The sequence below is a fragment of the Crocodylus porosus genome, unplaced genomic scaffold (genome assembly GCF_001723895.1).
Source record: "Crocodylus porosus isolate Cpor-Errol unplaced genomic scaffold, CroPor_comp1, whole genome shotgun sequence".
In the NCBI taxonomy this organism is placed as follows: domain Eukaryota; kingdom Metazoa; phylum Chordata; order Crocodylia; family Crocodylidae; genus Crocodylus; species Crocodylus porosus.
Window position 1 is genome coordinate 103,859,967 of NW_017728906.1, and position 14,075 is coordinate 103,874,041.

The 14,075-nt window shown below is 41.2% G+C and overlaps 1 protein-coding gene across 3 annotated transcripts in view; it reads left to right on the forward strand.

The window, feature by feature from the left end:
• The window catches only part of NALCN (sodium leak channel, non-selective), a 451,383-nt gene that overhangs the window by 148,868 nt on the left and 288,440 nt on the right, over positions 1–14,075 (forward strand). For all 3 annotated transcript variants that reach the window (XM_019529699.1, XM_019529701.1, XM_019529700.1), the window contains 2 exons: positions 12,082–12,224; positions 12,347–12,451. In XM_019529699.1, the coding sequence (XP_019385244.1) occupies positions 12,082–12,224; positions 12,347–12,451 (248 nt within the window). The remainder of the gene's footprint in view (positions 1–12,081; positions 12,225–12,346; positions 12,452–14,075) is intronic.

Genomic DNA, 14,075 nt, shown 5'->3' on the forward strand with positions numbered 1-14,075 from the left:
ATCTTGCTGGGATCCTATGACCCCAGCTGACTTCCTGCCCTTTGGGCAGGGGGCTGGACTCGATGATCTCCCGAGGTCCTTCCAGCCCTGATGTCTATGAAATCTATGAAATCACCCCCAATGGGGGTGAATCAGCAAGGAGCTGTGCCCATGCTGCTGCTGCTTCTCCTGACTGCCACTATCCCCCACCCTCACCAACATGCACTCAACTTCCAGATAGACTCTGTCCAGCCGCAGGAGAGTTTCCCACTGTCGCATTCATGTCACAGCTGGGAGGTAAAAGAGGGGTAGGAAGAGGTGGCAGCATGGATATGACTTCCAGCAGCCTGGCCCCAGTGCAGTTCTTCACTGTCTAGAAACTGTGTTTGCACCCGAGCCAGGGAGCAGGACACAAGTGGCAGCAACACAGGCACAGCTCTTAGTTTCTGGGACACAGCACAGGCACAGGGAAAGACCCCCAGCACTGATGGGCTGCCAGAGCCACCCAGCCTGTTTAGACTGGAGTTCAGCTATTCTGACTCATGGCCTGAAAAGTTTGCTGCTGGCCACTGCAGTAGAGCATAGGCTCAATATGAGCCAACAACATGCTCTCGTTGCCAAAAAAAAAAGAAAAGCCAACAGCATCCTGGGCTGTATTAACAGAAATGTCACTTGCAAATCAAGGGAAGTGATTCTTCTGCTCTATTCAGCACTCGGTGAGACCTCACCTGGAGCACTGTGTCCAGTTTTGGCCCGCTTACTTCAAGAGGGATGTGGACAGATTGGAAAGAGCCCAGTGCAGAGCAACAAAGATGAGTACAGGCCTCAGAAGTAAGACTGTCATGGAAGGGTTGAAAGAACTAGGTTTATTTTATCTGGAAAAGAGGAGGAGGAGGGAGTATTTGGGAGTATTCACACATCTGAAGGGTGATTTATAGAGAGCAAGGAGATAATCTATACTCTGTGGCTGCAGGCAGGGTTGATGCTGAGGCAGTGCAGTAGCATGGTTATGTCCCCCTTTCAGATCACAGGAGCAGCCACCCAGGACTTGTTTTAAGTCCCTGAAGCAGGTAAAAACTTAGCCCCACTCCCAGCACCTTCTCCATTAGCCACATTCCCTACACTCCTATTACCCCACCTTCCCCTCCTGCCACTGCCCTTGGCTGCAGAGGGAGCTCCAAAGCTGCTTCTATCTCACTCCAGCTGGGCTGCATGGGGCAGTGGCATACCAACGGGGGGGGGCAGGCAGGAGGGGGCCATGGCCCCTGTGTGTCGGCCTGTGAGGTGGGGGGTGCCGGCTGGGCCGAGAGGCTGTGGCGCCTCCCGCGTTTGGTGTGTGGTCCATGCTTGCACCTAGCATCTTGTACATTTCTTTATCTGTTACAACCAGAAATTCAGGCTGCTGCCCCTCTCCTGGTGTGCCATGATGTCAGTTTCCCCATGGGGTAGGAGAGGGGTTCTGCATCCTGCTCAGATTGTCCCCAGGGGTGTGCCAATACAGGCATTGGCCCCCAGGCACCAGAGACCCCCAGTACACCACTGGCATGGGTTCTAGGCTTTGCTAGGGATAGCAGCAATCCTCCAAGGTGTTTCCTACAAGCCCGGAATCAGATGTGGGGAGGGGGAGCCTCCTGTCTGCTATGGCCACTGTCCCCGGCTGAGGCCTTTTCTCCACACAGTCTGGCTGAAGTGAGGTATGGGTGGCTCTTGAGCTCCTCCCACCCCTGGCTGAGCCAGAGACAGAGGGGACCATGGCAGGTGAGGGAGGAGGGGATGAGATGGGGTCAAGGTGCCCCTGAACATGTAGGAGAAGGAAGGTAGTGCTGGCACCAAAACTCCCTCGGTGCTACTCTCATGGCAGCATGGTCTGCCCACTCCAGTAAGGGGAAGTTGGGAGTGGGGTTGCAGCTCCTACTGAAGTGCCGGTTGCTGCACCTGCACCCTCTTTTACAAAATTCTGGAGTCAGTCAATCACTTGGAGGAACAGGTAAGGAGCAGATACTATAAGGGGGAACCCACCTGTTGCTGGTTGAGCAACACACTCAATGCAGCCCCTGGTAGGATAGGGCAGGAGCAGCTATGGGGTCCTCTTGCCTGCAGATCCGCTGGAGACAGCAGCAATGAGCAGGTCCCATTCCTATGCTCAGAAGCAGCCCCTGCTGGAGAGGGAGAGAGCCAAGTGGGAGGAAGGGGAGGTGCTACTGAGCACTGCAGGGGAAGGAGCACCTAGAAACTGCTTGCAATGGAAAATCTATAAACTAAATTAAAAAGGAGCCAGACCACACAGTGACATCTTCTTTATGGATGTAATCTTTCCCAAAACCTGTAAGTTCTATAGGGAGAAGTCTGTATAAAGTGTAATTAAAAAAGAATGCATTTGAAGGAAACCTGAGTTCTAGAGGTGGTATAACTCCCCTACCTGCCACCTAGCTCTGGGTGCTCCTTCCCCTCTGGTGCTCAGTAGCACTTCCCCCTCCCTCCCACTTGTCCCTCCCCCACTCCAGCAGGGACTGCCTTTGGGCATAGAAATGGGAATCAAAATCAGTCATTACAGTAACAATGCCTTAGCTTAAAGTGGGAAGCAGGCAGAGTCGCTGCTACAACTACAGCTTCCTAACTGACATTCCAGATGTGCACAAGGTGCATGATCACCACCTAGTGGCTATCACTAAATTACAGAGACTAGTGATCTACTAACTGGAGACTGAAGTATTTACTACTAACAACAAACAACTTTTTGTGTTTGTAATGGTGAATTTTCATTTGATTAACCCATTTTAAAATGAAAAATGACAAAACCAAACTTTCCTCTATACACACTTGAAATACCTTGTATTTTTTCCAACTACACAGTATGATAGAATACTCTACTACTAGTATAATGAAATCTTTATAAAGATCTATCAAAGCCATCCTAATCATTCTGTGGATACATCTAGACCTTGGGAAGATGAGCCTTCAAAATTTGATACATGCACTGAGACACACTTCTCATGTTGCAAGGAGTCACTGAGGTCCACTGGATATTTGAAAGCCAAAGGTTGCTCTGTTGAATTGGAACACACTCATATTGAAATTTCCATGACTTGGAATAGTAGTTATTTGCAGTTCAGTGGCAATCCGGGGTGTCAAATACTTTCTGATTTTGAAGATACAAAACAAAAGAGGATTCAGTTCCAGTCAGAGTTTTTTCAACCAAATGCCCGCAAATCTGATAAAAAGGAGACAGATGCACTTTGCTGTAGGGACATAAGAATGATCCATATAAGTAAATTGTTTTACAAGACAAAACTACTAAACTGTATTTACAAAGTACATGTTGCAGTGTACTCAAGTCTAAAAGAAGACGGATAAGGAAGGACAAATACTGGATATGGTCATAATAGCAATCTTACAAATGAACATGGCCAAAAATACTTGACCTATTGTTTTGGAAGGGAAATATATGGCAGGGAATGTAACAAGGGACTTCTCATCACACTGGAGGTCTGACTGGCAAAAAATCATCCAAAGAGTAATGAGGAGAGGCCCTCCCATTAATTTTCTTTTCCAGCAGGTTCATACAACTTGGGAAGAATAGGAAACTCTAGGAAAAAGTAGATTTGACCCAACATGGCTGGCATAAGCACCTGGAAGACATGATAGCCATCTTTTCAGAGGTGGTAGCTGCAAACTAATGGACAAATGGATTTTACCTGTTGTTTTTTGTTTCTAACAATATTGATGGCAGCTGTAAGTTATGAAACATAATCATAGAAATCAAAGACAGAAGCTACCTGCTGGGTTGAGCATTTTGTCCCCCTGCCTGCAATATTAATAGTCTTATGGTAAAGGCATTGGATGAAGGGAACAGAGTTCCACTCTCAGTTCTCCTGCAGATTTTCCTGTATGACCTGAAGAACTTCATTTTCCCTTGTTTCTCAGTTTTCCTAAAATGTTAGCAGTAGCTTAAGTGACTGTGGCTTGACAAGATTTGTACCACTGAGCACGGTGAAAGTCAGAAGAGTGCCACACATTTTAGGGAATATAAGTAACTATGGAAAATAATTGCAGTCCTGCATTAGACACAGGGAATGAGACCTTAATTTTCTCTCCTCCATTAAACGTTCATACTATAATATTTCTCAACAATTCCTCATGTATTTAACATGTAGGTTTGGTTTACAGTCAAACATACATACTTCCAGTGCCAAAAGTTTCTCATCTGTTCTCTTGAGCAGAGGTATCAGATACATGCTTCTGTCTTTTCATTTTTTTTTCTTTCAGTAATATTGTTCATGATTTGCATCACATGCACATTGGGGAAAATGTCATCCGTCCTTTTTCCCTAGCTATGCATGAAAACTAATGGATTTTTAACCTTTATTATAATAATTTCTCTTACAGAAAGAAAACATATTGAATCAAAGATTTTTTCCATGCCCCCTGAGGCTAATGTTTGCAACTTAAAAATTTAAAGAAATATCTGTATTGAAGAAGGCATGGTTTATTACAGTGTCCATATAGCTCAAAGAGTCTGGCTAATAGAGATTTACTTTTCCTCCTGATTGCACTTTTACATTCTGTAAAGTACAAGTCATATGAGTACTTAGTGTAAAGTGAGCCACTTTATTACAACTCCTTTTCCATACTGAAACCTATAATTTATTGTACATTTACGCCTTTTTGTGGATGAAAGAGATTTTTGTTTTTGATAATGCAAATGGAAGTTTTAGAAAGTCCACAAAAGTAGAAATCTTGACTGTTTAAAAGGTTGACATCAGTTTTCAAGCTTGACATGAGCTTATATTTTTTTTCAAAAAATTTGTTTGCAGGGAAGTACAACACAATATGAAGCAACATTTTGCTTCCTCATTATCTTTACCTACCCGACTATTTAAAAGAAAATGATCAACACCTCCTCTAAACACAACAGTAAAACTTACTGAAGAATTTTAAACACTTTTAAATTCCCTTCTTCTTCCACCCTCAGTTTCTGCGAGAATGTGCACGTGTGAACCTAAAGTCATTTTATGTTGAATTGGTTAATGGCAATGAATGCATGGTTTTATTTATGTGTACATATATTCTATATTTGCCAGTCTTTCCCACCCTTCTGGCCGGAATCATTTATTTCTGAATGCATTTGGACAAACGTAACCTTTTCTCTCACCCAAATAGATATTAATCTTTTCTACCTTGAATTTTCTTTTTTTAAACAGCTACTTAAACTTGATCTAAACATAACCCTAAATATTTTCATCTTGGCATTTAGATAGCCTGACATCTGCTAAGTCAGAATAATATTGGGGAAAAAGTGCTTTCTCCATAGGCCTTGATTCAGAAAGAACTTTAAGCACATGCCCAACTTTAAGCATGTGAGTAATCTCATTGTAGTCGCATGTGTAACTGCCTTGCTGTAGCAAAGCTTTGAATTTAGAAGGGTAAGTATAGATATGTGCAGGGGCAGACAAACCACCGGGCTCCGGGGCTCACTGGGCCAGGCTCCCTACAGAAACACACCCGTCTCTGCTCTGGAAGGCGTGGCAAACACTTACCTGTTGCAGGTGTGTGGCCAGAGAGGCCGGCTCAAAAGCATCGCCGGAATGAGAGGCTGGGGTGGTGAAACCAGAAGTGCCGGTTCAATGGGCGGACACCAGTGAGCCCGCAGAGGGGTGGATACGCGCCACCCGAGGCCGCAACGTTCTGGAGCAGGGGTAAGACTCCAGTGAGGAGCGGGAATCAGAGGCAGTCACCCAGAGCTTGCAGGGGTGGACCGCAATGTCCAGGAGCATCTGGCTCCGGCGGGAGCAAGGCGGAGGAGAACCCTGAGGACAAGGGGCGGATGGACTGTTAGCGGTGAGCCCGTTGCGGTAAGGCCCCAGGCGTGCCCAGAGGGAGGGCTGAAGACACCCATTCGGGGAAGGCCCCAGAGGGAAGAGTAGAACCCCACTCTGGGTAGGAGCTGGGGCTCCAGATACAGCAACTCCAGGCAGGAGCTGCATTTGCATTTCCCTTCAGTATTCCGGTGAGATTTTGATTAGAAGACTGAGTGGTGGAACGGTTCCTACGCGGAGGCACGGGTGAGGGTGTAGGGGTGGAGGAGCCCTCAACTGCTCCGGGTCCGGTGGACACAAGGTCTCATTTTTGGACGTGCATGTGCCAGACGGTCCAACTGAACCAGGGAATCATCAAAGACGTGGCAGGCGAGTTCGGTGTGTGTAGCCTGTACAGCGAGCACCTTGTATCACCGAGGAGATCTTCCAACTGGGCAGAACAACCAGACTAGTCGACTCGTTCACAAGACAAAACAAGAGGTGCTGATAGGTCCACAGCCAGGCTTTAACTCAGATTTCCTTTTTATAGAAAAGTTGCCTTCACTTCCTGAATTAGGGTGGTACATATTTATATTTGCAACACATTCCATATATGAGGGACCAGTTGTGCAGAGAGTTGAAAAAGGTTGGTCTCTCTCATACTTTGAACTGACCAGGTCATTCCACTCTTAATACCCACAATAAGTTTCTTTCTATCTGCCAGTTCCCTTGAATTATGTGCATGGGCCCTCTGTAGTTCTACATTGCTTCCTAATATGCCTCATGGCAAACTAGGTAGGTAGGGTCCTTTCTTTTCCCCACTCCTTCCTGAGAGCTTCAAAATCATGCTAAATGAAGTTATCAGATGGAAGTTAAGAAATGTTCTTTTTAATAAGGAATCCATTTGATGGTATTTAACTTTGTATCACTTACTGTGATCCCTTTTTCTATCTCCACTTCAAACAGCTTTGAACGTTTAGATTGTTAACAGCTTGTTTTTTGGCATTGTCATTAACAATGTTAAGTGCTGTATTACTTTGTAGTTTAATATACTGTAAGATAAGAGTGCATATTTATTCTGGTGGCAGCCTTTAAATGGCTCTCAGGAACACCACCACCAGTTCTGACACAAAGTTATATTTGTACTTTAGTGCCACAGTTGAACATTAAATATTTTAATTGGGTTAATTACACATTTTTATCCATTCATTGGGTTGCCTTATCATGGCAGATGGCCCAATACATCTGATATAAATACTTTGCATAACAGCCGTTCTGTTTTACAAATTTTCTTGGTGACTTTTTAATTGATAATGACTAATGACTAATTTTAGTTATCTAGTTAGCAACTTTTAATAGATTCCCTTTTTTTGTAAATCTTACAACTCTTTAACAGCTTTGTTTTGTTCCACTATATTTGATCAAGTTTGTGACAATAAATTGAACAATTATTTTATGAATTCTCAAATTATTTTTTGAACTTTGGATTCCAAACAGCTGCGAGTGAATAAGCCTTCCATGAAGATTCCAGGCTTATCTATAACTTGTTGTAATATCCAGTGTCATAATTTGAAGTAGATTGTACTTGGGTCACTCCCATTTTATCTATTTCACTTTAGGAAATGAATGTTTCGTACATTTTTCCTAACATTTTCAAGTTGGCTTCTGTTTGTTTGTTTTTCTTGTCAATGTATATAACCTGCCTCTATTTTACTGAAGTCTTTTTTGGCACTTATGCCATAATTCATCAGGAGATAAGATCAAAAAAATGGCCAAAATCTGTAGAAGTAAAGAAAACATGTTCCCTACCTCAATTTTCACCCATCCAGCATTAAATAGGAAATATTTTTGTGGCATATGCAGACATCCATTAATAATGTCTTCAGATGTCAAAAACAACTTAGGTAAGAATTGTTGCATGTGATATCTTTTATTGGACCAGCTGTATCTTTGATATAGACATAGGCAAGCTTACAGCTATTACAGTATCCCCAGAGGCTTAAGGAAGAGTACTGTGATACTCAAAAACTTGTGTATGTCTACACCAACAATATAGTTGGTTCAATGAAAGATATTACCCACAAGAATCCTTGCATCTTGCATGTCTAGTGGATGATCACAGCAACAATATCACTTCAATGCTACCAAAAGCAACCTGGGATACATCAGGATGTGATGGTATAATGCCACAAGACATTTTCTTCCAAGACTCTGTCAGTGTTGCTCTTCCTTTCAGAAAAATAAATAGAAAATGAGTTGCATATATCACAATCTTGTGAAGTGTGCTATTTGTTTTGTAATTGGGAAGAAAAAGAGCCACATCTGATTGTAAAACAGATGAAGATCCAGTTCATTCGTTGACTAGTTTATCATGATCTTTAAAGCCAGTCACCTTGGAGGGTGCTAGTTGGGGTGAGTTCTTTCCCAGGCAGACCCAATTACTGCAGTTCTGTGAGTGCCTTGATTCTCAGTGGAACAAGACTCATCCATCACTAGCAGACATAGCAGAAAGAAACATTAATAGGTGAGAAGTTGTTTCCAGAAAAGATTCCTTTTTACAATGTCATATTAGTACGGTAGCTCAATCCAGGAAAAAAATACACTGTTAAGAGTTTTCTGATTCCTGACCTAGATACTCTTTGGGCTTGTCTACACATGCTTTTACACATACCTAAACTTAATTCACATTTGCCTAATGAGCATTGAAGCAATTTAAGCACATGTCTACATATGCATGCGCTAAGATGCATTAACGCAGTGTGCAAACCTACTTGGGACTAAAGTTAGTCCTAAGTCTGTCTATATACACAGTATTAATGTGCCTTAGTGTATCTACATGTGCATTAAGGTGCTTTAGCTATTTGCAAAAACAGGTAACAAATTTAGGCGCAAATAGTCTAAGATCACCATTTTTAAGGCACACTAAGGGCTTGCACATGTAGACCTGTGCCCTTAATGCACCTTAAAAACAGCTAATGTGCCTTAAATCATCATGTATAGACACGCCCTTTGTTAAGGAACTCATGAGAGTAAAATGGACACAATCTAAATTATTGTGGAAAATAAAAAATGGGACTAAAGGTTAGACTTGAATAATTTCTTAGTAGCTTCGGATAGAAAACATTAAATGCTGGAGTTTCCAGACCTGTGCTAGTAAACAAGTGCCTATAAATAATATTTATCATTCTGATATTCTGACTTCTGAATGTCTGCATTTTATATTCAGGAATTAGTAGACATGTCTCATTGTCTCTGTGTTGTTAATGAATATTTTATAAATAACCTTAGACTCTTGCACTTTGCACCTCTTGACTGTTTGCTGGTAAAACCCATGTTCAAGAAGGTTCTGACAAGCAATACCAATATTATCCAAGCCAAAAATGTTAATCTTTTGCCAGTAATGTATTCCTTGTGAATGGGCCCCTCTGACTTGCATGGTCTCTGGAAAGGGCAGAAGTCTGTCTGCATGAAACCCATTACAGGATCATTTTATACTATTGCAGTAGGACTTAAGACCAGTGATAAACTAAGCCCTGCAGACACATGATCAAAAGATAGTCCTTTCTCCTAGGAAATTTACCATCTAAGTATAGAAAAGGAAAAATGGCTAGAAATACTCCAGCTGGTTCTAAATGAGCCAGTTCAGATCCTGGAAGCATTACGGTCACATTAGTTAGGAACTACCTTTCTAATGCAGAATTAAGTGTTGTAGGATTGGCTTCAAATGGAGAAGTAAATGTTTTATAGCATTCTTTATAATAATTTGGGCTCTCAGGCACAAATTTAGCAACATAATTAGGGTGTGTTAATATGACAATTCTTTTTCTTAAAAACATATGCACCTCTTACGTGCTTCACTGGCTGGACCCAGGTCAGTAGAAGGAAGAAGCTAGTTGGTTCCAACTCTTCAGGTGTTACAGAATCCTAGAAAAATGGGGTTGAAATGGACCTCAAGAGGTGGCCTACTCCAAACTGTTGCTCAAGCCCTCAACATCCAGGTCTAAACATTTATCTTGTCAAAGTACCTAACATAATTGCACTGTTAAGGACTCATTAACAAGGAGAGATGGAGTAAACCTGAAGGAATCATGGCATTTATTTGTCTTTCTTTTCCCTATATTTGAGATAGTACAGGCTTTTGTACCTATCACTGCCTGCTTGTTTGTGTTTAGCAAACTGGCCTTTTTAGTACTAGGCATATGGCTGACTGATGAAAAAGACACAGGAGAATCTCTAGGGACTAAAGTCATTCCTAGCAAGAAGAGGCAAAAACTCTTTTCAATTTAAATGGAAGTTGTGTTATGGCTATAAGTGAATCTCCATCATTCTTTGTATTTCTGTAGCTGTGATTCCCCCAGACAGAACATAGACATAACAATAAAGATCAGAAACTTATTTTCTGTAGAAGCAAGTGCTGAAAGGTCTTTGAGTTTCAGTCTGCGGTCTAAGTTTGGAGTGGCATAAAATAAGAAGACAGGTATTTTTTCCAGACTTACTTTTTACATTCATAAACATAAGAGAGTTCTGAAGGAAGGTGAAACAGCTCTTAGAAAATACCACCAAAACAATTGGCAAGGTTTTTTTGTTTATTTTAGTGAAATCTTCTATTGAATTCTTGCTCATTGTCATATGGCTACAGTAGATCCAATAAATGATATATACTTATACAGTGGGTCCAAAAAACTATACCACAAAAAACCCCTTGAATCTTGGGCATTTCTTGGACCATCATAGCTACAGCAACATTCAAACACTCCCAGAACAAGTGACACAGTAGAGACACAAAACCCTGAACTAGTGATACCTCTAGGGAGGATGAGGAAGAGCTGAGAGGAGGTGCTCCAACCATCTACAGCAGAACTATCCAACTGGTACCCTGCCTCCCAGCTCCTACCCAGCTGTCATAGTCCATATAATTCTAGTTGCAGCATCAGCCATGGTCTTGGGGCTCCCCCTGCATCCTCCAGCTTCTGCTGCATCCCTCAGCCTCATGGCTGCAGTGGACCTAGTCGCCCAGAGTGCTTATGCAGCAGACAGGTTCAGTGGCAGAGCCTGTAGCTGGGGGGTGGAAGGTGAAGTGGGGCACCTCATACACACATGTGCAAAGAGGTGCTGCATGTGCACATGGTGTGCAGCCTGGGGGTTCTGTGGCATGTAGGGCAATGTCATCTAAACCACAGGGCTTCCCATGCATCCAGAAATTTAGTGGCAGAGGAGCAGTGTCATCGTAAATTGCCATGGCTGGATTCAGTCTGTGGGCTGGAGTTTGAGTGCAACTGGGCTAGAGCATGAATTTTAGAACTTGGCTCTTACATTGCTTTGCTTTTTTTCTTTATTTTCACCCATTAAATTCCCTTTCCATCAAAATGGTATCAGAAAACTGCCAGTAGCCTGAAAATTTCAACATTTGATGAAGGGCCAGCTTGCAAAGAATGGCTGCAGACTTGAGGATGCTTTGGGCTCCCCAAATCTGTAGTTCTTTTATAATTGAAAATGAATCATTAAATAATGTTTAGCAATGTAATTTAATGTAATATAGGTTTCCTTATAGACAAAAAACCCACAAGCGTCCTTTCTACCCTCTTCCTCCAGATTTAGTCATTTTTTTAGTTTAAAACTGCTTCTGAAAAAAAAATCATGAAATCTGTAACACATTTAAATCAAAGTGGCTATTGTGAGTATCTGCACTTTTTAGTCTCTAAGTGCATTCGAGTAAACCCTTGCGTATAACTACCTTATCCATGTGTTTGTTGTATGGCTTTGCTTGCCTAGCCCATACTTATTTTATTAATAGCAAAGAAATTCAAGCTCATCTCTTCCATCAAATGTTGAAAGATCATCACAGTTTTTAATGAAAATTAGCTCACATGCTACTGAAATTATGTAGTAGGCCAAATTCTGTCTTTGGAGGCACTGGGTTTAGCTAAAGCGCATTGGCAAAGCCTTGGTCTGAAAAGAGTCCATAATCCTCCCCCCCTCAGACACTGTTACAAGAGAAAAGACTCAAGCTTGCTTTCTTGTACTCTCCAAGGGGATACTTATATACAGATAAAATATGTTAAAGACAGGGCTGCCTGCAGTTAGATTCACCAAGGGACTGTGCATGTGTATTCCACAGGAGAATATGGACCCACTGTAATGTAAACATAATTTTGGATCCAATCATAAGAAATAACTTACATTTGCCTTTGGGGGTGGGGGCTTATACCATTTAGTGAAAGGAAAAAAATGAAACAGTGATTGCTTGCTGACCTAGATTTGTTTGGGTTTTTTTGTAATTTAAAACATTTTCATTTTCCATCAACAGGCACAAGCATATTTACTGTTTATGAAGCTGCTTCTCAAGAAGGTTGGGTGTTCCTTATGTATCGAGCAATTGATAGTTTTCCCCGATGGCGTTCATACTTCTATTTCATCACCTTAATTTTCTTTCTTGCCTGGCTTGTTAAGGTACTATGCAATTTTCTCTTTTAAACCTGTCTAGAATATAACTTACGTTAGAATGAATTTCCCTTCCTTTCTGTGTGCTGAGGCTCCTGGTAAGCCTTTAATTTTTATCTTTTTTTTAATAGAATGTGTTCATTGCGGTCATCATTGAAACATTTGCTGAAATTAGAGTGCAATTCCAGCAGATGTGGGGGTCCAGAAGCAGTACTACTTCAACAGCGACTACCCAGGTGAAGTACTGATGTTGTAACTCTGAATACTTAGGTACTCTACACACTCATTTGTTTTTAGTTTACTGAGTAGTAAGCCACAAATTCTGATTAGCGCATGCTATATTTTATCACCTAATATATATTGTACTCTACATGCGTATATATGTATTTCCCAGTTGTTATTTTTATCTAATTTTATAAAGCAATAGAGCACATTGTTCAAATAGAGTATCTTAAAAAAAGATTAACACAGAAGGAAAGGAAAAGAGTTAAGTTATTGGAAAGCCAGCTTATTTTAATGGTTGTGTGTTTACTATGTACTGCTTAAACTCCCTTTTTGTCAGATTTATATAGGGAGCAGGACAATTCCTTTCTCTCATTTAACTTTTGGGATTTGAACTATTAATGAATATGGCTTCTGTAACTAAGTTTTTCAAGTGGGGTGGGGGAAAGATTGCAAAGTGGGACTGGTAGTAATACAAGGGGTGGTCAGAGTGAGTGTAGTAGATACTGCTGGCACTGAAAAAACGGTGAGATGGCAAAAGTGTAGTGTTTAGAAAGGAAGGGAGCCACAGCAGAAGACACTGTTATTCTGATATGTGAAAGTGTATCAAGGGGGAACCACAGAAAGAGTATGTGGACCTGGAAATGGGAAGAAGCCACATTAGAAGAGAGATTGTTCATTGGCTTGGGTACCTGGATGAAATTGCTGTTTTGTCCTTGAAATGTTGGCTACGCTATTGTGGCAGTCATTTTAAGTATTTGGGACATATGAATGGCCATGTTCTTTCAGACCTACTCCACCTAGTGAAATACCCTAATATCAGTCAGTATCATCTATCTATTGTGGAAAAAACCTTCAGAAGGTAGATATGAATAGTTTACGATGAGGAGAGATTTTTTGCTCCAATCCCAAAAGCTAGAGATTGATCTTTGTCTGAAAATCTGAGTTTTTAAATCTATTAATTTTTTAAAATGCATTTTGATTAAACACTTGGATATTCTTGTTATTAACATATAAATTGAATCTGCTAATTTCTGTGCATCATTGATATGTTATTCCAGTGATTTCCATAGTCTAAGTGTAGTTGCCTCAAAACTTATTTCATCAGTTTAAAATCTTTTCCATATCAAGAGGGCAACCTTTTTCACACATCAGAATACAATTAAAAGATTTCCATATTTGTACATACATCCCTATCTTCAGTGCCACAAGCTCTACAAGAAATAGGGCCTAAGAGAGAAATACCTATATAAAGAAACTCTAGACGCAGCCAAGTCTGGGTAGCTCTGGATTATGGGAACAGTAATTATAATGACATCAAGCCAGACAAATATTATCATCTTTGATATAAACGCTGTTTATAAAATACATCTAGTTTGTGGACTGCATGCAGATAAATGACTATCTGGTTCCAAAAGTGATGTTACCTAAAACACTTATGCAATGGGAGTCAGTTTTAAGAGACCTAAAACAAAGTAATTCATCCTCTTTCTGTATTAGTTGGCATAGTCTAAAGGGGTGTTTCTAATACAATGCACCAGATAAAGCTCAGATATTTCTTGGTTTGGGGATGAAGTGACCTGAAGTGACAGAAAAGTTGACAAATCAACTAATTTGTGTAGAAAATGAGTCTATTAC